This window comes from Rhopilema esculentum, chromosome 15 (genome assembly GCF_057945365.1).
Source record: "Rhopilema esculentum isolate cy_ngs chromosome 15, ASM5794536v1, whole genome shotgun sequence".
Classification (NCBI taxonomy): Eukaryota; Metazoa; Cnidaria; class Scyphozoa; order Rhizostomeae; family Rhizostomatidae; genus Rhopilema; species Rhopilema esculentum.
The window spans coordinates 5,033,892-5,058,463 of record NC_142829.1 but is presented as its reverse complement, the minus strand read 5'-3'; the positions used below and the strand labels follow the sequence as shown (position 1 = coordinate 5,058,463).

At 35.9% G+C, this 24,572-nt stretch overlaps 3 protein-coding genes across 4 annotated transcripts; 2 read left to right on the top strand and 1 right to left on the bottom strand.

The window, feature by feature from the left end:
* Positions 1 to 1,150: 1,150 nt before the first annotated feature.
* LOC135685105 (uncharacterized) lies at positions 1,151 to 12,970 on the top strand. 2 transcript variants are annotated; one of them, XM_065200911.2, is made up of 12 exons: positions 1,151 to 1,410; positions 2,702 to 2,764; positions 4,449 to 4,536; positions 5,359 to 5,498; positions 6,652 to 6,744; positions 7,403 to 7,488; positions 7,924 to 7,976; positions 9,600 to 9,640; positions 10,354 to 10,423; positions 10,732 to 10,768; positions 11,755 to 11,818; positions 12,570 to 12,970. In XM_065200911.2, the coding sequence occupies exons 3-12, from the start codon at positions 4,500 to 4,502 to the stop codon at positions 12,726 to 12,728; spliced, it is 780 nt and encodes a 259-aa protein (XP_065056983.2). In that variant the 5' UTR covers positions 1,151 to 1,410; positions 2,702 to 2,764; positions 4,449 to 4,499; the 3' UTR covers positions 12,729 to 12,970. The 2 variants fall into 2 exon arrangements, with proteins under 2 accessions (XP_065056983.2, XP_065056982.2); XM_065200910.2 differs by lacking the exon at positions 2,702 to 2,764 and having other exon boundaries at positions 1,152 to 1,410.
* A 174-nt stretch (positions 12,971 to 13,144) lies between these two features.
* Positions 13,145 to 15,814, bottom strand: LOC135685104 (palmitoyl-protein thioesterase ABHD10, mitochondrial). The gene is made up of 2 exons (XM_065200909.2): positions 15,288 to 15,814; positions 13,145 to 14,649 (listed from the first exon to the last, which is right to left on the bottom strand). Exons 1-2 carry the CDS (start codon positions 15,640 to 15,642, stop codon positions 14,177 to 14,179), a joined length of 828 nt encoding a protein of 275 aa, XP_065056981.2. The 5' UTR covers positions 15,643 to 15,814; the 3' UTR covers positions 13,145 to 14,176.
* Positions 15,815 to 15,874: 60 nt separating this feature from the next.
* On the top strand, positions 15,875 to 24,242 carry LOC135685103 (gamma-glutamyl hydrolase). The gene is made up of 8 exons (XM_065200908.2): positions 15,875 to 15,954; positions 16,301 to 16,435; positions 17,365 to 17,525; positions 17,713 to 17,820; positions 19,512 to 19,658; positions 19,842 to 19,914; positions 21,807 to 22,490; positions 23,326 to 24,242. The coding sequence occupies exons 1-8, from the start codon at positions 15,900 to 15,902 to the stop codon at positions 23,580 to 23,582; spliced, it is 1,620 nt and encodes a 539-aa protein (XP_065056980.2). The 5' UTR covers positions 15,875 to 15,899; the 3' UTR covers positions 23,583 to 24,242.
* Positions 24,243 to 24,572: the final 330 nt, after the last annotated feature.

Below are 24,572 nucleotides of genomic sequence, written 5' to 3'. Positions count from 1 at the left end.
AAAGCGATGGGCTCAACTTTTTGACAGTCTAGTCTAGAACCAACCTTACCTAAATTCAAAAAGCCAGAAAAACTTTTGTTATTTTCCAAATTGAAAACTCAAAACAGTTTGGACGCTAAATACCAGTGCACTGAACACACGACTCTTGGCAAACAGATTATAAAATGTAAACCGTCCACTCAAGAAGTTTCTGTTTAAAAACTTGTTTTGACTTGAACTTCTTAAGGGAGTAGCATTGCTTGATTTTGGCCCCAGTATAAGTAACACGTAAAAACTTTTGTAGCCAAAATAGCCCAAAAATTTAATACACTTCCTACCAGCCCTTTACCTTAGTTTCTTATAAAAAATGACTTGTAAGGTAACTGAAAGTTATGTCAGAGAAAGGATATGGTCCCTGCTCTGGTAACATTTTTAAGTGAAACCGAATATCAGGAGATACGATAGATGGTGATATTCATGACGAAAATTGTGACGATGATTATGACTATGCAATAACAGTAACGTTTGCAGTGTTTGCAATCTACAATAGGGCCGCCTTGAGGCTTCGGAGGCCCTGGGGCAAAGCCAAAAAGCGAAGCCCCTGCGTGCAGAGTCGGCAGAAAATTTTTGCGACCACACCCTTCAGATAACCTAAAATGCATTTCAGAATACCTTTTCCGGGCATTTCTTGCAATCGTTTAAAACGCTTTATTATTTTAAGGCATATTTTTGCAATTTTTTTGCTATGTTTGATTAATTCCATTCACAAAATGGAACTCAGGAAAATTGTGAGGCCCCTAGACCTTGAGGCCCTGGTGCAATTTGCTCCCCTTGTTCACCCTCTCGGTGGCCCTGCTGACAGGAACTGTAAAAATACACGCAAATTGTTTTAATTTAAAATCCCCCAAAGCAATCAAAGTTAATGGATTTGAGCTCTTGGATTTGGCAATGGATAGATATTTTACCCACACCTTCTAAGGGTGTCAATTTAAGATTTTATAAAATCTGCTATCAGACTGCATTGAGAAACTTCTTAACTGTAATAAAATAATGTTAGGCCATGTTACTTTTTAGGCTGCAGTGAACGTGATTCAAAATTGATCGTAACCCCCGGTTTGGGAAGATGCCCATGCCCATATTTGTTCTCATAGCTGAATATCATATCACGGTAGCAAAAAGTTCTGGGAGGTGTTTCCCTTCCCAGTAGAGGCCACGTGGGACCGAACAATAACTTTTCAATTCAACTAAATGCGGTATGGTGCAGGGGAAAGTGGCTAGCTGATCCATTGCTGCCCCAGATGCAAACAGTTTGCCACAGTAATCAATCCAGTTTGCACGCAACCTTCTGTCGCCACAGCCGATGATAATATCTGCAATTTGGTTTGTACTTAACAAAGAGAAAGTGGGCTCGACTACTATGCAGATATAATCGTAAGTTCAAGCAAAGACCGAGGTACAACTTTTTGTTGGGGAGGCCAGCCCTGATAAATCAGTGTAACAATAGCCATATTTTACAAAATGACAGTATTTTACCCCGTATTTTACTAATGCAACTTAAGATTTTTACTAATGCAACCTAAGATTTTTTGGGGGCCTTGAGCCCCCTTGTATCTCGGTCCTCCAGTCTGCAGAGTATGGCAATTTTCGACGAGATCTCCGGTGTGCACGAGCAAAAAGCCTGGTGTGACGGTGTGCACCACCTAAAATGTCTGGTGTGCTGGTGTGCACCGACTTTTTTTCCCTGTTGTGGTTAAAATTTGTGAATTTGCATTTCACCGTAAAAATGCGTGTGAAGTATACTGTTGAAGATAGCGCAAGTTTTTATTTGTATATTTGTCAAGTAAGATTCATGATATCTCAAATTGTTCATACACAACTGTGCTTGTTTTTATCAGCTGACATTTTCTATGGGACCACACCAAGCCACACCCATCTTAGTTGCCACACCCAAAAATACAGGTGTGCAACAGGTTTTGCACAAAAATATCTCCGGTGTGCACATGCCATACTCTGCAGACTGGTCGGTCCTTGAGTTCAAGCATGTTGAATTTCAACAATTAAATCCAAAACTAAAGCTTGAAAAATCTTGTTGACACATGGGCAACTTGTAACACCCAGAACCACTGGAAGTTTGGCTGCGTGTTCTAAATCTAAGGGTAAATTTTTTTTTAAAAAACAGAATCCAAAATCAACTTTCAGTTTTGGCCTCTGGCTGAGTATAGATCAGAAATCTTTCTATCATATTTAACCTAAATCTTGTCAACAAAAACTTATTCCTTTCATGTGTGAAACCTTTCAAGGGCTGTGCAGGGTGGTTAGGCTGTTACATGCTGAGTCAATAACCATACTTAAGAAAATATAATTATTGCCCATTTTAATCTGCTTTTTTAGATGAAAATGATTGAAGATGACCACATTGATACCCTCAAAGTAGCATGTTCCACAATGGTTATACCATAGCTTAACCATGGCTATCAGTTCAGGATTCAAATTCTAAATTGGAAAATATAATTGGTTCCATAGAAATCAACACACAAAATACTATACAATAACATAACTTAACGTTACAATACAAAAACATAACTTGTGTCCATAGAGCTTTTGACTTCTTGAAAAACTCAGCCTACCTAAGCAAATGAGTTTATATTTGGTTGGATAAATTCTATGTTGACAGCCCTTTAATTTACTTCAGATTTTTTATGAATGAGCAATTTCCTTTCAGTCTGTTTGTGAATGATTCAATATCCACAAAGGAGAGTCTTTAACATAAATGCAAATATATTTGGTGAGTTATTAATGGTGTTGCGATGCATGTGCAGGGCTTTCACGTTCAGAAATCAACGCATGCGGCCAAAAACTCTCGTGATAAGAGTGGGGCGCAAGAATTAAATTTATTTTTTAATTCAAAGCAATAAAGTTTTTTCTATTTGATTTGATTTTGATTTGATTCAATTCAAATTCTACTACATTTCGAAAAGCTAGTTTGTTACATAAATTATAAACAAATCAACTAAAGAACGCAACAACAACAATAACGTTATTTAAAAGACAATATTTTAAAGACAAAATGAAGCAGAATTCTTAAGGAGGAGCCTTCAAAGTAGGTTAACTAACGAGATGAAGGCCCCCTTTTTGTTTCAACGATCTATATGTTCATCTTTAATTATGTCTCGTTGAATTAAATTAAATTACTTTATGGACTAAACAAGAAATTTTGCAAAGCCCACTGACTTTCAAATAGTTTCTAGAAGATAATTTTTCAAATATTTTTTGAATAAGAATTTAGAAGAGGTAGTTCTTATTTCTACAGGTAGATTGTTCCATAATTTTGCCCCCATATATCGAGTTGATTTCAAGCCGTACTGTAAAGTATTTGCCATAGTGAGGAAGAGATCACCACATGTTGATTGCCTTGTGCCGTGACAGTGAATAGATATATTAGGGGAAAAGAAGTTATGGAAATACATTGGAGTTAGCTTATTGATTGATTCATAAACAAAATATATAGTTTCAGTTTAAAGACATTTAAAAATAGGAAGGAATTCTTGATGTGATATAGCTCTATTGAATCATTAAACGTGACAAACCTTATAATAAATGAACTGAATGCTACACATTGTATAGTTATGTTCATGTTTCCCTCTGGAGTAATCATGAAGGTTACTGTGTGACATAGAGATGTTTCATCTTCAAACATTATCAACTGAAAACAGAGTTGTTTGAAGATGAAGATGGAACAGCAAAATCGAAGTCATTAGAGAAAGGAGGCAGTAAAAAACGAGTTTTTTGAATGAGAGAATCTAAAACGGAGTCAATTAAAAACGAATTCATTTATCTTCAGTTTCAAGATGAACTCGAACAAAGGATATGAAAAAGGACAAAACAGAGTAATGGGAAAACCTTCATTTCTGTTTTGGCTAAAACGGTGTGGGCCGGAGCAATTATTTATTATCATTATTATTATTACCATTAACTCTTTATTTACAATGTTGGCATAAGAAAGGTATAAAATAGCCAAGCATAGCCAACAAAAGCCAATTATTTATAGAAGTCAGCAATGGGAACGGCTCAAGAATAATGGAAACTGAATGATCAGAAAGCAGAGACATACGAAAACGGAGTAGATTTGATGACAACAAGGATTTGATGTCAAACTTCCGTTTTTAAAAAAAATTTCTTTAGTGGATTAACCTATCAGCATCTGGTAATCGCACTCTTCAAGAGAAATATTTATCACTGGGCGTGTGACTAATCCCTCTCAAAGATAACCTCGTGGGTGTGGCCTATTAAATCTGTCTACAGCACTGTCCCCCTTCCTAACTTTTAAGAACAGCATCCCTGGTAGTATGTGTCATTGTAAAGCTATTTCTATTTCATATGTCCCAACATTCTACTCTGTCCTGGTGCTCTTGAGAGCCCCTGCATTTTATGTCACAGATGTTAGCTTGTTCTCTATTTTTCCTCCTTAGACATGATTTGCAGTGTTTGAGATAGATCTTTGCCATTGGAATTTTTAAAAGATGTCAAACTTGATCAACAAAGTCGCAGTTGTAACAGGTGTGCAGTTACGAACTTTTGTATCCAATAAATGTTTTGGTAATATAACTTTAACATGATGTATCTTCTTGTATAAAGATATAACCCATTCTCATTGTCATAAAACTTTTAGGTATCAGGAATAGTTAAAATGTCAGATACCTTTGATTGTTTTCCAAACCTGTCATTTCCATAAGTCCTCGAAAAAGCCCCTATGCAGTGGCACCACGAGGGGGCAAGGCAAGATATTTCAGACAAAATTTGAATGCAAAATTGAATTGAATAGTGAGTCTGGAAAAAAACAGGATTTTACTGATGGCATGTGAAAGGTACAGACATAAACCAAAGTATAATCTGGGTCAAGAAATTTGAAGCTTAAAGATCAATAAGCCTGTTAAAATTAACACTGGCATACATGGGATACGTGGACATACCATGGGCTTGTAACTAGTTATTATATATGAGACATGCTACCACATCTGCAAAGCAAGGATAATCAGCTTAACAGGTCAAGAGATTTTCAGACCTCAACTGAAAACTTTGATAAATAAAATTATGGAAACCTTCGTTTAAATGGGATTTCTCCCATTTTAAAAATTTATGTTGGTTTCAAACATGGTATCATTGTGTGCCTTGTAATTTCGCCAAGTAGAATATGAAGAAATTGAAGAATGGATGCTTTTGTCCAGGAAACATTCATTGTAACCTTAATGTGATCTTTAACTTGCCTACTATCCACTGAGCAGTATAAATTTGCTATCAATTTTCAATCCTTTCTGTGAAGTATTAAAGAAAACATCTCATTTATTAATCTTATTCTGTCATTTGCTTTTTGTGTTGCAGGTGCAAGCTCTGGTATAGGAATTGCAACTAGTGTTCTATTTTCAAAGCTTGGAGCAAAGCTTGTCTTGAGTGGGAGGAACGTTGGTGCACTGGAAAACACTGCTACCACCTGCCTTGAAAATAGTTTATCAGATTCTAAGGTATTTGTTATTCGCGTTTACTATAACAGGAAACAACAGGAAACAACAAGAAACGAATACAAACGAGAATAAACGATAAGGAAACAACATGAAACGGTTTATGACTTTGTAGAAAAGACTAGATCTCCAAAACAAGGCAAGCTTATCCATCCACGTGGGCATTGTCATCTTTGTTGCAGTGGCCTAAGTGTTCGGTCATGTCGTTCTCCACCGCAATAGCTGTTGTCTTAGATGAGGTTACCGAAACCCAGTGATAATGCTTACTTATGTTTCTACAACTCTAATTTTAGCAAAAGCAACAGAAACTAAAAGAACAAACTCCAATATACTAGAGGAACAAGCTGTATAGGTTGACAATCTACTTCTTGAACAATGTTTTTGTTGGGAGCCTAACCCTTGGAATAAAGTTTCAGTAAGTTCCTAAAGCAGTTGAATTCAGGGGGGGGGGAAAGGCTTGATTATTAGCAGAGAATTAAAATTGCTTTATTTTGACCTTCCTGGTAGTTGGTCCATGTTAATGCCAATGCCAGTGAGATTTGCTCTTACAATGCTGGCATTTCATATTAGGCTTTCATAGGTTAATTCCTCTTACGAAATTACCATATCAACATCTAGTATCATGCAGGATTTCTACTAAATATATAAAATTGTGCCGTAGTTTAAATTTTTCCAAGTCGTTTCTACTTGTTTCTACTTGTTTCCTAGTTTTTTCTTACTTGTTTTCTAGTTGTTTCTACTTGTTTCTTCTTGTTTCTAGTTGTTTCTACTCATTTCCTGTTATAGTAACCACGATTTGTTATTGTTTTACTGATAGCAGTAGATCACTTACCTTAGACTGCATTTTTACAAACACCACTTGCATATGAGATCAAGAATATTGTTGCCACTTAAAAACAGATGTATGCCGGTGTCTTCATCAGAGATTCTCTTTTCAATTATATGTAAAGAAATGATTTAATTTGACATGTTTGTTTCTTGGAAAGGAAGTATTGCTTTCTATTTTATGATAAGTGTGTTTAGAGATCAAATTCCAATACATGTTGTCAACAATTTTTTTGTAGGCAGTGATCTGCTGGTAAGGTGTAATGTTTGTGGGAAATATCATTTTGTTAACCAAACTTTATCATTAAGATTTAAACTATTATTGCTTCAGCCACTAATTGTGCAAGGAGATTTGTCTGAAACAAAAAATGCAGAGAAGTTGGTAGAAGAGACCATTAAAACCTTTGGGCAGCTAGATATCTTGGTAAGGGACTTTCTCTCAAACTTAAAATGATAATATATATTGTTCATTTCCAAAGGCATTTAATATATTTCATTTTCGATGTAAAAGGGAAAATTTGTAAATGCCAATACACAAATACTTGATTTGAAGATCTCAATTCTTGCCTCTTGGCCTAAGATTTTATTGATATAATTTGATATGCAGTTGACATTTGAATTTAAGGCAATGCAAAATGAGAGGGGTTAAAAGTTTAGAAAATATCTTTATGTGTTTGCCACCATTCTAAAACAATGTAATTTTCCAGTTGTATAAAGAAGCTAGATTGAAAGTAGACTACCTTTTTGTGTTACACCATTCATCATTTCTAAAAGATCAGTTAGTTGTAGCAACACCAACAGCATTAGACTTATCAGGCCCTTTACTGCCCCAAAATTAATTTTAATTGATTATGACCAAATTATTTTTTGAATGATATGCCAATTTTGATATGTTTTAAAAGGTGTTCAGCCGCTTAATGGGGCTTTTATGGCTTGTTCTCAGGGTGTTCTTGGGGTGTACAGCCTGTTCTTATGGTGTTCAGTCTTTTGGAAACAACATATACCATTTGACACTAAGAGGTACAAATTAACAAATGATGATCAATTGGCTAAATTCTTTCAGTTTTTTCGGTACCTTGAAGGTGAACAATGCTGGAATTTGGCAGAAAGGGTCAATTGAAGAAGAAGATGTCCAAGGTTTTGAACATTGTTTTAAAGTCAATGTTAGGTTTGTAACAGAATATTAAATTTATTTCATTTCTTGTTTGCTGCAGTCATTCAAAGGCACTTGATGTAAAGCTGTTCATTTGTTTCTAGAAAATCTTTGCTTTGCTTTTTCTTCAAATTCAAAGATTTAATTGTATTATGGGGTTACAAAGTATTTAATGTTAGTATCAAAAAAGGTTTTACCCCAACAAACCATATTAGTGGAAGTTAGCTGAGGGCATTAGCTAGAGACTGACAGATATAATGGTATTCCTATTGTAATGATCAGTCTTTAGGGTTCTTTTCATGAAGAAGGAGGGAAGGCAAGGCTAGGCCCGGAGCAGGAAAGCAGTGAATTGAAATGTCTGCTTTCTATCTTGCACCTCTGAAAATGCTCTGCAGACTCTGAAAAATTGATAAAGCATTTTATCTAATACTAACTTCATATCTTTTTCAGTTCTATCTTCTATCTCACAAAGTTGGCTGTGCCACACCTCATAGAAACCAAAGGTACAGAACAAAGTGAATGCAAACTAAAGAACAATACTAGTTTCTGATTATCCTATTTAGAGCTGTCAGGATGCAGTGGCATAACACACGGTGTGCACTTTTAAGCACCAAATTAAGGGCCCTACAAGGGCCTCTAAGAAGTTTCTCGAAAAGATGAGTTTATTCATGACACCATTGACCTCATTATGATGTAAGATACGGCATGTCAATTAAGGTTTTCCTTTAATGCACACCTTTATCGATATCAAATTTCATGAGGATATTACGGACATCTAAAATCTAATCAGTTTCTCAAATTTAGCAATTTGAAGATGTTATCTTTCTAGTCTAGTAATGTTTTAATTAACATGCTTGCTTTCAAAATGTCTTTCAATCCGAAGCGTATTTATGAACCTGGTGTGAGCAAAAGGGCTGTTAAAGTCTAAGCTGCCACAGCAAACACAAATTCAATTTCACTTTTATCTAAAAATGCAAAGCAGCGAAGGTGCTCAGTTTGTCAAGCTTCTGCCTTTGCACCTCACAAGGCCTTCATAAGCTACCCTGTATATGTGGGAGAATTTGTCAAGAAACAGGAGGTTTTAGAAATATAAATGCTTAGGCTGAATATGATAACATAAACTGTGAATATGATAACTTAAACTGAGCACAGCAAGCAGTGAGGCCCAAAATACATTAGATCTTTCAAGCTCAAGTCTCAATGAATCTTGAGAATCTCCTGAAACTCAAGCTTTAACTCAAGAATAATAGATGCCAGTTTGATCTTGCAAAGTTTTATCCATCTGATTGTGGTCGTTTTGTGAAGATTTTTTGATGCTGGTCTTGAGAAATGGATTTTACAGCATGGGCCATGTTCGCCAGGTGGTTCATTACATAAAGAAAGATGAAGCTGTCTCTGCAAATTTAGTGCTAGGTATTATGATAAATACACACATTAAAAGCATTTCAGTTCCAAGGCTATGGCTCTGTTTTTGACGGAATTGAATAAATCTTATTGTGAGGTTTGCTGGCTGTTTGTGAGTCATTCTTTGAATAATTATAAAATATGAGTTACCAGTGGGGCTGGATCAGTGGTGTTGATAGTACTGATAGTAATATCAACAATTTTTTTAATGCCTATCAGACAAGAAATTTTTACTAACCCTTTTTTATTTGATATATTTATTATGTATATACAGTGCTAATTATTTTCCCGAAAAATATTGTATTTCAATACTGTATTTTAGGCATTTGGGTTATGTTGTTAATAACCTTGCTTATATTTGAAACAGATATACTTATGATTGACTGCCAACACCTCGTACAATGGCCCTAAGGTTACTTTCCCTGTCCAATGACCTAGAATGTTCAAAACCAGCCTGAAAACAATAAAAGCATCTGCTATGGCTTTGGTACCCTAATTACTCTTCAATAGCCTTCTTAATGATACACAGACGCTATATTGACAATTTTGTGAACTCTGAAAAAATGTTCATCGACATTTGCTGTAACCAGCATTGCATGGCAAAATGCCTTTTAACTTCTTTCTTTAAATTATAGCTCTTCTACCCTGCCTTAAGGTCTTTTCTAAAAAAGAAATTTTAAACCAGATATTCAATTGTTCATCCTAAATTCCTTTTGTTTTAGGTAATATTGTAAATGTGTCAAGTGTCGGGGGCCCAAAAGCAGTGAGTTTCTCTTATATTACTTAGTAGACCTTTTTTGGAAATTAGTTTGTCATTAAATTTCATTTTTATCTCAACAAGATTAATTTTCTTAATCATATAAGTTAAAAAGGAATAAGAAAGGATTAAATAATGGTTTGATTTTATCCATATCGCAGAAGAAGGATGCCATCACAGAAATTGTTACCTTTTTGTCCTCCCGGATCATTGATTTTTTGATCAACTTCATATTGATTACGACCTGGCAATCTGTTCTCTTATAATCCATCTGGTACATTTCTGGGCTAGCCAACCTTTATACAGAGTATCAAAAGATTTCAAGAGCTTCTAGATTTGTCTGGTTTTTCTAAGGATAATGTTACATCTTTTTATTGACCAATGATAGCAGCTTAGGGTATCTGTAGAGCACAGGAATGAGTATCAGTAATTTATGACCATCATGTTTTTAATTTCCTATTTGTTATCTTGCATAAGAGAGAGCAACATTGTAGTCAACTAAGGACAATAAAGACCATTTAAGAATCTAGCCAAAGTCACACTGCTATTCGGTACATGGTGTATCTGGGGAGCAATGCTTGTGACTTTTTTCTTAACTTAAAAAAGTGCATATAACGAAACAGTGGTCTCTTGCCTATCAACAGAAGGCTAAATATCTATACATGATTTTGCTTTAGCTTAGAAATGTTCTATATATCACTATCTTGTGGTTTGTACAGTTCCCAGGTTTGTTATCGTATTGTGTTTCAAAAGCTGCTCTGGATCAATTCACCCAGTGTGTGGCTCTTGGTAAGTCAGCCCAAGCATTTTTCAAAAATCTCCTGTTCTTGATAAATGCCCCAACATATACAGGGTTGCATTCATTTAAAGTTTGATTAAACATCTACCCTTCTTCCTCCCCTTCAAAGTTGTAGCTTTGTATTTTACAGCAGAAATATCAACAATAAGTTTTGGGAAAGGGAATGCAAAATCTCAAATCTTTATTTTCTATCTTCTAGATGGCAAATTATTGCAAAGCATTTTATATTCTTCCAATTAATTTTGAATCAGAATTCAAAATCCTTTGTTCCTCTGTTAGTTTTTTTTTTTAATTTCAGAACTTGCTCCGAAGAAAGTCAGATGCAATGCTGTAACGTAAGGCATTAGTAAATTCATTGTTTCTAGATAAAATTACAATGCAGCAATTACTCATTAAAGGCAGTATGTCCCCCATTGTTTTCATAGACACGATATTCATGCATCGTTGATTTAATGCACAAAAACAATCAGAATGAAGAACCACAATAGCGCAATTTCCTCCAGCGACGAGCTGCTATGAATTTTGATTCGGTGGCAAACGTCTAAGTCAGTTTCGATGATATAAAGATTAGGCAATTTTTGTTGTGTACACCCACAATAACTAGTGTTGGATACTAAAAAGACAAAGGAAGACCCTCCTTTCAGGCGAGGCTTTCAAGCTAGAATTAGCCAATCACAAAGGGGACAGACTGCCTTTAAGTGTGATGATTTTCCTTTGGTCATTATATTAAAGATGATGGGTGTTAGTAGCGAGTGAATATCTAAAAACCTTTTACAAACCATGAACAGATCTTTACAAAGTATGATTATTTTATATCAGACATGTCAATTTCTCCAAAAGAGGGTTAATTGAAGATAACTCTTTCAATAATAACAATTATAATTTTTTTTGATCTGCAAAGCTCTTGCCTAAAAATTACATTGCCATGTAAAAAGGATCAGAGCCTCCAGAGGCACTTGTATTTGAAATCAGCTTTTCTCAGAGATGAAGCTTATCGTCAAGAAATTTTGCCCAAATTGTCATAAGGAGGCAGCTCTGCATTTTTCTTCACAAAAATTTTCAAACTCAATTTGGGTAGCCTTACTAATGAGATGTGACATCAGCTGGCAGACTAACACTGTTTCTAACATAATTTTTTCATGATTCTATTGCCTAGAAATAAAAAACCACTGTTTATAGCACTGCCATTCTAAAATTTATATTCCCATTTCTTAAATGTAGTGATGTGGATCACCCATTACATATGTTTAGCTAGAACTTCTTAATCAGGACAGTCAGTACCTTTTCTTTCAATATTATTGGCAATTTATTCTAAATGTAGCCCTGGTGTTATCGAAACAGAACTTCATAGAAGAGGTGGGCTGGATGAAGAGGCCTACACGAAAGTAAGTCCTCTAAAACTTTGAATCGTGGGGAGGGGGATGTATGTTTATAAACATTGCTTAACCCAGGGTCCTGTGCAGGCTAAAAATAGGTAACAAGTGATGATTGGTCATAAGGACTATCTTGTGATTGCATTGCATTTTCTATACTGTTCTTATGAGCCAATCAAAACAACTATTATTATCAGGACAATGGATACCATTGGAAATGGGATAATTTGAGCCATTGAGAAAGAAGAGCAGAAAACAACTGGCGTATCATTGTTTGGCAACTTTTGACTTTATTTGTAGCTGCCTCAGAGTGTTGCGTAAATTGATTTCATTTTAAATAATTTGGCTTTATATCCACCTCTTGTCTCTAATTTTCGTTTTGATTAAAATAGTTTGAGAACACTCTGGTGAATTGTGCTTTCTTGCTGGAAGGAATAATTTTTGTCTGATTTTTGTCCACATCTTCTCCAGCTTTATGTGGAACCTGTTGGGGTTCCAACATTCACTCTATCTGAAAGTGGTTTTTTAGGTTTCTGTTTCTTTTTTTGCTGTCCTTGAGAATACTCAGCATGATCTGAGTCTTAGCTATCATAAATAAACGAAAAAATTCCCAAGTGTGTTGAATGCTTGATTTGTTTCTTTAAAAACCTTAATAATTGCATGTGACTGTGTGACAGCAAATTCCTTTTTAACATCCAATTTGGAAGTCACACTAATTCATCTTCTTGCTAGCTGAAAGTAAAGCAGTTTTGGTTGTTTCTAGTACAAAGAGAAAGCGTATAAGTCACATCCTCTTGGCCGCATTGGTAGTCCTGAAGATGTAGCAGCAGCCATTGCCTTCCTAGCATCAGACCAATCTTCCTTTGTCACTGGTGCTTTGTTTCCTGTTGATGGTGGCAGACATGCCACTTGCCTTATTTAAGTATTTTACTTGAAAAATGAGTCATTTGTCCTTGGAAGGATTATTATGAATGTGCAATTAGTAACAAACAGTCTTATAACCAAGAACTACATAGAATGTAATTCAAATATTTAGTGTGTCATATTTTAGTACCATTGGATTTAAACCTACTTTTGTAATTTATTATAATTTTTAAAGAATTTTGAAAAACAAGTATGTTTTGAGAATATTTAATCAATATGGCATCATGCCTGCTATTTGTATTGAGTGTTTTATTGTAATATTGTACTCTTACATCATTCCAGCTTGGGGAAAATTTTCTGTTGTTTCTGTTCAAAAAGCCCCTTATTTGTTGCAAAATTCGATATAGAAGCCCACTAAAATTTGCTACTGTGAAAATTGGTTCACTGAATTAAACTTGTGAAATTCCCATTTTTTATTTGCCATACATTCACAAACATTGAGGTGCAATGCTTCCTTTCTTATCTGTTTCTTGATTATATGAACACAGACTGGATTTTTAGGATACAAATAAACTGAATTTTTTTCACTTATCAAAACACAGACCAGAGTCAAGTCATTTGCTACTATTTCTGTGCTAATTTCAAGTTTTGTGATATCGAAGGCTTTGCTTCTTTGACTGTCACAAGCGATGATAGATCTCTTGATTTGTATCTTGTATCTCATCTTTATATTGTTTGGGGCATCCACGAAGCACTAGACCAATATTTCTGATTTCCCCATCCTCTCTTTCCCTCCATTAAGGCTTATTTACTTTGCAGCAGCTTACCCACAAGCCTTTTTATGATATTGTTTGCATTCTAGCAAAAAGAAGGATGGAGCAAAGATAGCATGAAATTTAAGAGCAGATTTTTGGCAATATTAAATTTAAAAATGGCTTTGAAAATATGCTGAAGCATGTTCTCTAACACTCCACATGGTTTAAAATGTCAGTAATGAGAAAACTGTCTGATCAAAAGCTTAAGCACATTTTTGAATTCATTTGAGAATTTATATGTCACAATAAAAGTGACAGGAGGTTGAGTATGAGTATCAACAGAAACTTGGCTTCTTATTTATCCCTTCCAATTACAAGTTTTTGATGCAATTAAACTCAAAGCAGTGAAACAAAGAAAGTATGCAAGTAGCAAAGTATCAATAAGTATTTTCATGACAAATTCTTGAAAGATTCTCAATTTTTTAAACCTTTACATTTGACATCTAAGCAGAAACGTTTTAAAGATTCTGCTTTTTTAAGCAGCAAAGAAATTATTAAGGATTTACTGTCTCAATTTTAAGATTTTGTCAGCAAGAGTCAAATTGATGTTCATATAATGAGATCAAGAAATTTAGGGCAGTTATCTTCCTCAGGTAAGGTAACAATTTGACCTGAGCTGTAAAAATTAAAAGAAGTATCCAAATTTGTTTATAAGTCCACTCATAACAAAAAGATCCAACAACTGTTACTTTTAACTAAATATCAACTGATCCAGAACATTTGAAAGAAATTTCAGGTCACTATTTCTTGACAATTGATGATCACCATCTTTTATAAGATGTACGGAAACATTTGTAGACCTGAGTTTTTCAGATATTGTCATAGAATATGAGTATGGAACTGTACTATCATCTACACCATGAATTAAACGAACTGGTCCATCATAGCATATTTCCTTTTTATTCAACACTTGCTGCTCCTTTGCATCAGTTATAATCCTAAATGGAAGCTTTAAAGGCTGTTCTGCAAAATCTGAAGGTAAAAGAAAGTAACCTGATCGGCTGAGCTCATTTTTCTCCTGATCAGAAATGCTTTCATATCTGTGGTACATCAAATCTGGAGCTGCTGCCATTCCAACAAGTCCTTGTATTTTAGATGGGTTTTCTATGGCTGCAAGCAACATTATCCAACCACCCATGCTTGACCCCACAAGAATTTGGGGACCTGAAAATCAATACATTCAACACATCAAAGACAGCATGTAAAAAAAACAAAAGATTTTACATAATATGTGACGTTACCCTTAATCCTCATTAATATTTTAAAGAAACTACTGGATGGAATTTGCCATGTTCTCTTGCACTTTAAACTTGCTTCACACTGGCCAGAATGAACCTTTATTTGGAAACTCACATTTTAATTTATAGCTAAAAATTTGCATAGTTGCCTGTATGATTGAGTTTTCCCAGATGTGCACTGGTTGGTTCCCATGTGATATTTACCTGAACAGTCATGAGAAAAATATCAAAACTGTTTTGTTTTTTTTGGCTCATTTAAATTCACTTTGTTAAGTTGTCTTTTTTGGTAAGTAGCAAAATTTGTGTATTTTGTTACTAAAATCATATCAACACTTTCTTGCAGCTGAAATTCCCACCAATGTGTAAGCAATTCTTATAGGCTCCTTTTAGCATCACGGCTGCGTAGTTACTGCCCCATTTGAACAACCTGATTCTTCTATACTGATTAAGGCCATTTGTCTCTATTCATCCATTAAACAATGAATATTTCCTTTAGAAATATATTCTGCACCTTATCACCACTAATTCTGGTTCATTTTGATAACCGCAAAAAAACTACAATACCTTCAGCTACTTTATTCAGAACTTCTAGTGTATTTCTTTTCCACAAACCAACTGTGAAATCTTCGAATTTCCCAGTAGAACTTCCATGACCAAGGTAGTCATAAGTAACAAAATTGATATGCTTCTCTTTGCAATAACTCTCTAGAAATAACGACTTTGTCCCATTCATATTTGACATAAATCCTTGACAAAACATTACACCAACATTTTTGGATGGACATGATGGCACGAATTTCCTATAGGCAATATATTCAGATCCATTCTTTCCCGTCTGCAGCTTTTGAAATGAATTTTCAGAAGAATGCGAGAACAGCCGGGCTGTTCTAACACAGTGAAGCCAACTTTTGCTTCTCATGTCTCCGAATGGATTGGGCCTTTGCTTTAGAGCACCTCAGTTAAAAACAAAACTTTCTACCCTTTCAGACACAAGCACTAGCATGCAAAAACGGGTTCATCATTTATGCGGTTTATCACCAAAGAAGTTTATCACAGCTACGGCGATTGAAGGCCGCCATTACACCGTCGTTTGCAACTTCATCTTTCCTGCCTCGCATGCCGTCCAGAAGCCTCGCAATCAGGCACTGTCGTTTGCAGCAATGGTGGCAAAAACAAATGGACACCATGGCAGGGAAAGAAGTGCTCTTTGACGTTTCTCAAGGAAACAAAGGCAAGATGTCAATATAACTCGAAAAATTTGCGAAATCATTAAATTTGTCATTCCTGTCATACAAAGTTTTGTTATATTCATCTGCGTTTTCGCGTTGAAATTGTAAAAACAGAGGAACAACATTTTAAAAACAAAATGACAATGAAACCAAATATTAATTGTATAAACGTCACCCATTCCTCAAATACGAAATATGTGAGATAATTGTTTTATCATATCATTATCCAAAATGTAGCTGAAGACACTTATGCAACCTAACAACATTTTTTCCATATTCATATTTTATTGCTCATTGCAAGCAAGAGGGAATGAAAGTTCTAAAGTGGAAAAATGTCTGTACTGTTAGAAACGTGTGAAGAAAATCCACAGCTGATAGTTGCTGATAGTTTGAATGAAGCCATCAAGCTTGTGAAAGAGTATGAGAACAGTACTTCCAACAGATTTGTTTCAAGGTCATGCCCAAAGGATTTTGGAAAAGCAGGTAACAGGCATTTGTCCAAATGAGTACATGAAAGCGTATGACAACTGTATCCATAAGGTCATTTTTCATAATTCTTTATGTATACACATTTGCACAAAGAAAGGCAGGATCGCAGCACCTCTTTTATTCATTTTTTTTAAGAGTACCAGACTATCCACAAATAAAGCCAGGAAAATGTGGGACCCTTATCCAAGTTATACCTGCCTAGGTGGCTAAATAGCTACAACTGTGTGCATACAGACCAGTGGTAGTAATTGCGGGGGGTTGGGGGTTAAGCCCCCAGCCTTTGCTAAAATTTTGGATTAAAACACAAGTTTTGGCCTTTTGTCCATAAATTTGGTCGCTTGTTGGCAAAGTTGCATCTTCTAGATGGTTTAAACTCCCTCCATTTGAAAAATGAATTTCCATCACTGATACAGTTTACAATTTACTTTCTTTTGTGTAAGGTCTCTCAGCCACATATACACTTCCCAGATGGGGGAAAATTTGTTTACTGCATCTGTTTGAAATTTTAGGCTATGTGGGCGACCTCTGGAATCCACTTGTCCTCCAGGCTGATGTATTGGCACGAGCCTGTTTTTATTTCTGTGATGTATTGAAATATTTTAGATTCATGAAGTTCAATAGTCTCATGACAAAAAGCCTTTTTAACTGATATGACTATGGTGTAGAGGTACACAAATTTCACCCTGGCTAAGAGGGCCTTTATAACAAAGAATAAAAGGAATTAAATCTTTAAAAGAGACATTTAAGTGGACCTCTCAGAACCTAAATTTTTCTTAATAATAGTGAAAATAATAGTAGAGATTGGACTTGCTTTTTTTGGCAAGAAGAAATTTTTTTCAGATCCAATCTTTTTTAATAACATTTTGTTGTGTAACAGAAAGACTTTTTAACAGAGCATCTTACAATTTTCTCAATATCTGCAGCCGTTTGCCTGAAGGGTAAAAATATACACTGGATAAAGTCTGGTGATAGCAAAAATGAGATAATACCATATGTCATCATTGGCAAAAAGCAACTTGATTGCCAATATGGCAAAGATCAGAAAAAACATGTGAAAGAAAACAGGAAAGCCCAGCAAGAAAGGGTCTGTATTTATTTTTTGAGTCATTTCTTTAAAGCATTTAAGTTATAAAGAATGTATAAATTTTATAAGTTAAAGTCATGACTATGATATCAAGAAAATTGTTTGCTTTTCATTTTTTTCTACACTAAATTCATAATACTGCTATTAGTTACTCTATGACATGTTTGCATTTTGTATATTAACACAGAATTATCCCGATTTAACAAAAAGACATTATCGCTCAAGGATATCAAAGAAACATGGTTGTCCAGCTAAAATTGTTCTGAGGGATGTGATATATTTTCAGAACTATAAGGTAAGAATTTTTCATGTTCAAAGGATGTTACACCATTTTTTGCTGCATTCTATATTTATATAACATAGAATGCAGATCTTTTTTCATTATAAAAGATCTTTTTTCTTCAATTTCTTCAAACAATATCTAGGATGCCCCAATGTTTCATTACCCAATAAGCTGAAAAGTCTTTAGCATTGGTGCTTTTGATTTTGTCATCTTAGCCCCTCTCCCCAAAAATGACAACAAAGGAATGGCAGAAAGCATTTAATGACATAATCGTGTAGTATGATCTTAATCAGCACAATCTTATTTCTTCCCTGTCACTGAGTCAGTGTTGAACTTACAAAACAAAATTGAAAGTTTCATCAGCTCGGTGGTTTTATTTCTGTGCTTTCTTTGGTGTCGCTGAAGGTGTTTGTTCTGCAATATTGAGTATCGCCCTGCCAACAGCTGTTTGATTTGAATTCTTCAATGATAATATTAATTGTTCAACCCTGATAGATTTTAAAGAGTGGTAATTGTAAGGTAAATAACGTCAGAAACAGGCACAGGAGAAGCGCATAAATATTGGAAAAGCGACAGTATCTCAGAGAAAGGGCTACTTTCACAAAATGAAGCTTAAAAAGAATCATTTCTCCAAAAGTTAGGGGATGTGCGCTCGTACCTTCTCGCCCGCCTTCCTCCAACCGAAACACACAAAAACCTGTTTGGGATTTACCCAAAAATTTGATTAGCCGCATCTCTTTCCCTTTTCCTTGCATTGCTCCTGGTCATTGATCGTGTGACATTCGTTTCTTCTCGTTTCTGTTCTGTTAATCCATTTACCTGCAATTTGTGGACCTACTGGCTCGTGAATCTAGAAGAATCTTTCTTGATCGCAGTGATATAATCGAATTGATATTTTTGACCCGTGCCTTATTAAAGACTAATTCCAAAGTTAACTCGTGTAGAATTGGAGATTACTTCGATGGATGGCAGCAAGGAGACAAAGAGTAGTTCTAAACCGTTTCAACTTTTTTGGTAAGACGTTGTAAGTGTAGTTCCTCAAGGATGCATCTGTGTACCACTATTATTTCTTACTGAAATAAACGACAGAGCTGATTGAATGTGAAAACAATGACGGTAGGCTACTGGTTTAGGAAGATATTAAAGGCTTTTGCGCAACCGGCATGCTTAGCGGCAGTTGTCTTGAGAAATTGACTTTGTTTTGTATTTTCATGCAGATATTAGGCCGGTCTTTTGAAATATAGTCGCAAAACGTGCCGGTTGCGCAAGGGCCTTTAAATGAATCCAAAATTGGTCAATTCAACGGCAGTTACGGACAAATACACAAAAATGCTTGTAGTTTCAGGCACGAGCAGAAATGCCCGCTCAAATAATGCCTACATTGCCTATAAAAAATAAATGCCGAAAGTTATGTAGCTTTCTCGCCCTTTATACATATTTTCTCAAGGGCACTTCTGTCTGCCTCCCCCTCCCCTTCCCCTAACCATGTATGCATTTGTGTTCTCTGTGACGTGCCCCGTCAAGAGAAGTTTCTTCCTTGTAGCGCCATGGCAAATTCTATTCTACATTTCCACTTATGGAAGTGCTTGCAATCAAGTAGCTTACTTTTACAATCAATTTAAAACACAAAAGCTACAAAAAATGTTCTATTTCGGTGCTTTTTGGGTTAATAGATGTCGTTTATTATAAATTTTATATTTTAGGTTTCTTCTGATACAAAGCATTTCAGATATGTTACTGGAAAGAAACTAAAAGACGATTTTCAAAATTGCAAGCATGGAAATATAACAAGGCATATTTTAGTTTGCTTGCCATCAGTGGGTGAACATTCGAATCATCCTGAAAAGAAGGTAAAATGAACAAATACTTTGGGATAGCTTTAATATTATGTTCGCGGGGCAAGTTAGAAATCAGTTTTTATACTAATTATTGGTTTTCAGAAACGCCTTTTTTTGAGAACTAATTTAAAATAAACTGTGAGTTTTATACATGGAATACTTCGGATGTTTGATTCGAACTTTATCTTTTCTTAGTCTTCAGGAAATCGTCGAAAGCAGGGAAGAGGTTCATCACAGAGCTGTGAAATGCTTTTAGAAGCCGATGTTGGTAAGCAGTACTTTGCAGGGCTATACCTACTATTATTCTTTCGGAGCTGGTGCCACCAACCCGCTCCCCCCCCCCCCCAGAAAAGAATAGAGAAATCTTCTGTTTCCAATAAGCAATCCCTTTTGTTCCTGTTGTTCTTGAAATTGGTGCCCTAAATAATCCTATCCTTCCTACGGCAATATTATTGTTGAATATTATTCGATGGTGATACTGCCACCATTCGTCCGATCATAAACATTAGTGTTTAAACCACACGCGACCTTACGTGGAAAATCCGCAAACCTTGTGCGGAATAATTTGTCATTTTGTCAGATTTTTTAACACGGGCATTCGGAACATTTTTGCACTATTAACCCATTAAAGGTTCGGTTTTATACTCAGAGCGTCCAAAAGTCAGCGATGCCGGAAAATTGGGGCAGTGTGGGCAGAATTTGGTTTAATGTGCTTTTGGCCGCAATATCTTCTTATCCTAAAGCCCGGCGAATAGCGATTGCACCCTGCCCGTCATTCACACAGGTTTCATACATTTCATATTTTTCTGACAGAGCTTTAGATAATTCTTATTCCGGCACTGGGCCTTCTTACTCCAAATTTCCAGTAAGCGTTTTGAACAAGGGGCGCCAGCAGACTTGCTTCAGCTCGGCGACGGAGGGGCAACTGCCCCTAGTTGCCCCCTAAATCTGCATCTTGCATACTTCTCTATACCGTGGTAATCTGAACACTCTTTGCGGGGATGCTAGGAGTATGGTAGGGCATGAAGATGGTACGCAAGGGGAGCGAGTCAAGATAAAGGGGCTTCAGGTGTACTCCCAAATAGTTTTTTGCTACTACACCTAATATCTTAGCAAAAAACGTCAAATTTCATTGAATTATCTTTATTTCTTTTTTCTTGTTTTTGATAATGTTTTGTAGTATTGCACGAGTGGCTAATCACTCCAAATAAATCTCGAATTCCTTTTTGGTCGAATCCTTTTGTGTTGTGTAGATGCCCCTAGAAGTCCTTTTGTTCTTGTAGAAACCTCCCACGTTTTTTCAAATGTGAATTGCCCCATCGATGTGGCACATCCATGCATGCCTTACAAAGATAGTCCGGTGCGCCCCTCTTGACCAACTTTATCTGCTGCCATCTCTTAGGCAAAATGGTGCAACACCAAAAATGGCGTCACAGGCCTTTTATAAGAATAGGGTAACTTTTGCCAAGGCTGGGTGTTCTTTCGTTTGGAAAGTTTCAAAATAAGTTTTCTACATTTACACACGTAAATTGTTTCTACGACCACTAGAAAGTTGCATGAAATTTTTATTGGCACAAATTATAATCTGTTTAGTGTTCGATGTTCTTATTTCTGGGGCAAATCGAGCCTCGAATGTGTATTTGTAGCATCCCCAATGATATTATCATTGCATGCATCCCTCTGAACTGGATTGTTTCTGTAGAACTGTTCCCATAGTGTAGACATCCCCACGTGCTACCCGGAAGACAATCACATGACTATCAAACGAACAACACAAGACAGCTTGTTTTGAAATCGGACAATAGAAAAATAAAAACATGCGATTAAGCAAAAGACGCTTGCCCGCAACTTTACATATCATTGACTTCCATGCGAATTGGAAGAACCGGTTGATCTCACATGACTATATTCAACAAATCCTCAAATAACATTGTATTATAAACACTTGACTATATTCCCACGTTGAAGCAGGTTTAAATGTTAAGGAAGGCCTAGTGTTTATCATTCTCGATCCACGCTTTGGAGGACGTAGACCTCTCCTGGAAAGGACACTGGAATCATCCTGTCGGGTATAGCAACTGTATTCAAGGGCATTTTATGTAAAAGCACGGACCATCACAATGATTGCAGAGGGTATCAACGTGATCGTATTTTTTGCAGGAGCTTTTCTTTGGCCTGCGGTTGTTGGTTTTCCAAGTAGAGTCAACGAGCCCTCTACTGGAGCATTGAATGAAAGGCCAATAATTGGTATTCTATCGCAAGAACTTTCTCCCGGCCTTCTTCCACCACACGTAAAAGGCACTTCGTATATCGCAGCATCATATGTGAAATACATAGAAAGTGCCGGTGGAAGGGTCGTGCCAATACTGACGACAATGTCGAAGGAAGAGATCGAGGAAATATTCCATTCGATCAATGGGGTTCTGTACCCTGGAGGCGGTGCAACGTTATTTGCTTCAAGATACTTTAGCAATGCAGATCAACTCTACAACTTGGCAATGAAGGCGAACCAGCAAGGTGACTTCTTCCCTATCTGGGGCACATGCCTAGGCTTCCAAGCCATGTCAAGTATAACTGCTGGAAAGCCAGTTGTGTCGTCTTCGAATGCAATAGACCTTACCCTTCCACTCAACTTTTCAGATGCCGCTAAAGGGAGTAGAATGTTTAAGGAAGCTAGCAATGAGCTCATGAATATATTGAGTACCGAGGGCGTCACATACAACTATCACTATAACTGTGTTACACCAGAAACATTTTCAGAAGCTGAGAAGCTAAAGGATTGCTACAATCTTTTATCGTATAATGTTGACGTGAATGGGAAAACCTTTGTTTCAACAATTGAAGGTGAGTTTGTTGCTATTCCCAGGGCCATAACCTCTAGTGTTCTTAGCGGGGATTGTGTCCCTCCAATAAAAATTCTTTATTTCTACTGGATGTCCCTTTTGCTCCTATTCTTTCCAAAATGTCCATCTTCAATCAATTTTATTCTTTTTACGGTACTGATCACTTTATAATGCAAATGACGTCAAAAGACGCGTTACAAGCAGAAAATGTCCTGTTTAGATATATGAGTGGGGCTGAAACCTAGTTACGTAGTCACATATAAATAGGGAATGGGGAGAGAACGTAGAGAAATCATAAGAATAAAGGTTGAGATGTTTTAAAGAGGTTGATTCCTGAGAAGTAAATAATCAGGTAGAAGAAGATTGATGAGAAAGGAAATTGTATATATAAAGTTTCGTTATCCTGGTTAGTAGTTTATATTGTTGGATTCCGGTCGTTTTGTTTCACCTGTAAGCCTCACTTGAAGAGCCTTCAAACCCACCCCCCCCCCCATCTTTTTTAGGAATATCAGGAAAAGCCCTTTCAAATAGGCAGATTATAAATTGTATAAAAAAAACCAACTTCTGAGCTTTAGACACTTACTGGTTGCAAATGATTGAACATTGTCACAGATCGCTTCTCAACGAACAATCAATTCTTAAAGAATCAATACGTAAATGCGATTTTCTTGAATAGATGCCCCAACTTCTATAAACAACACTTGTGGAGCTTAAGCATTGGCATACTATCTCAATTTGCCAGGCTATGCTGATGATCTGTACTCAATTAACAATGATGTCAACTTCTGATAATAGTGATTGTGTTTTAATGCCTAGCCCTATGCGTCGTTTTCTAGGAAAAGAACTACCGTTCTATGGAACACAGTGGCACCCCGAGAAGAACGCTTTTGAATGGAGTAAGCAAAGGAATATAGCACATTCTAAAGATGCAGTCAAGGCTGCTCAGTACGTGGCAGATTTCTTTGTCAATGAAGCAAGGAAAAGCAAACATAGATTCAAATCAGAAGAACTTGAAGACAAATATCTTATTTACAATTTTAATCCTATAAATACTGCAGCCAGTGGACACTTTGAGCAATGCTATGTTTTTTGAAATATTTATAGAATAGAGATTGTATCTGCTAATTTGAATGCTCGGTATCACGAACGATCTATCATTTCCTCTGCGTTTTGTTATACAGGCTGAGCATAGAAAAATATTTCGCTCTTTCGACCACCCTCTATCTCGAACAAATTTACAATTTGCCTTAGTTAGGGCTCATGACAGCGGATGTCAAATGTATCAAAGTCATAATTGTGATTTTGTTTTTTGTTTTGGACAGTTAAATGTTTAAGCTCTAAAAAACCCATTTCTTCCATCTACATAGTGCCTAGTGTTGGAAAGAAGTAGAATATAAAAATTGAATATGGTATTTGCATGGAGAACTCAAAATAAAATAGCAAAAGAAATGTTACGTATTGTCAAAGTTTTTTATAACGAGGTTTTATTATTTATTGTATTTGTATTCCACAATCTTTTTCAATAGTTCATCATTTGCAGATTATTTTATTTTATCGATAAACGTCGAATCAGTATTTCAGTATTTCGGCGGTCGATGTTAAAGAACCCTTTTGCTTAATGGAAGGTTTCTTTTTTAGCAGCCTTTGTATGTTTTAAGCTAAACTATTTCAGACCTTATTGAATAAGTGATTCGGTAACTGTGTGATTTGTTTTGAAGAGACTCGTCATAGAAGGGAATTGGTTCATATGCTACACTAGATCTATATCCTTGACTAATCTTTATTCCTGCACAAGAAACTACAGATATTGAAAGCTATTCCTCAAATGCATTGATCGGGAACAGTATCCTATAGCTTCAACAATTTTACATTTAAAATACGGAACCAGTTCAGCCAATAATATATTTTCATTTTGATAATTGAAAGAAATTTCCGTATCCTTAGAAATTAACGAGACTGTACTAGTGTTACCCCCTAAATTTTTCAAAATCTCAACTTGCCCAGAAGATGTCCCCGATATTCATAACACCTAGGGTTCTTCCAATGATGTGCACCAAAAAATACGCTTAATCGTTCTTCAACC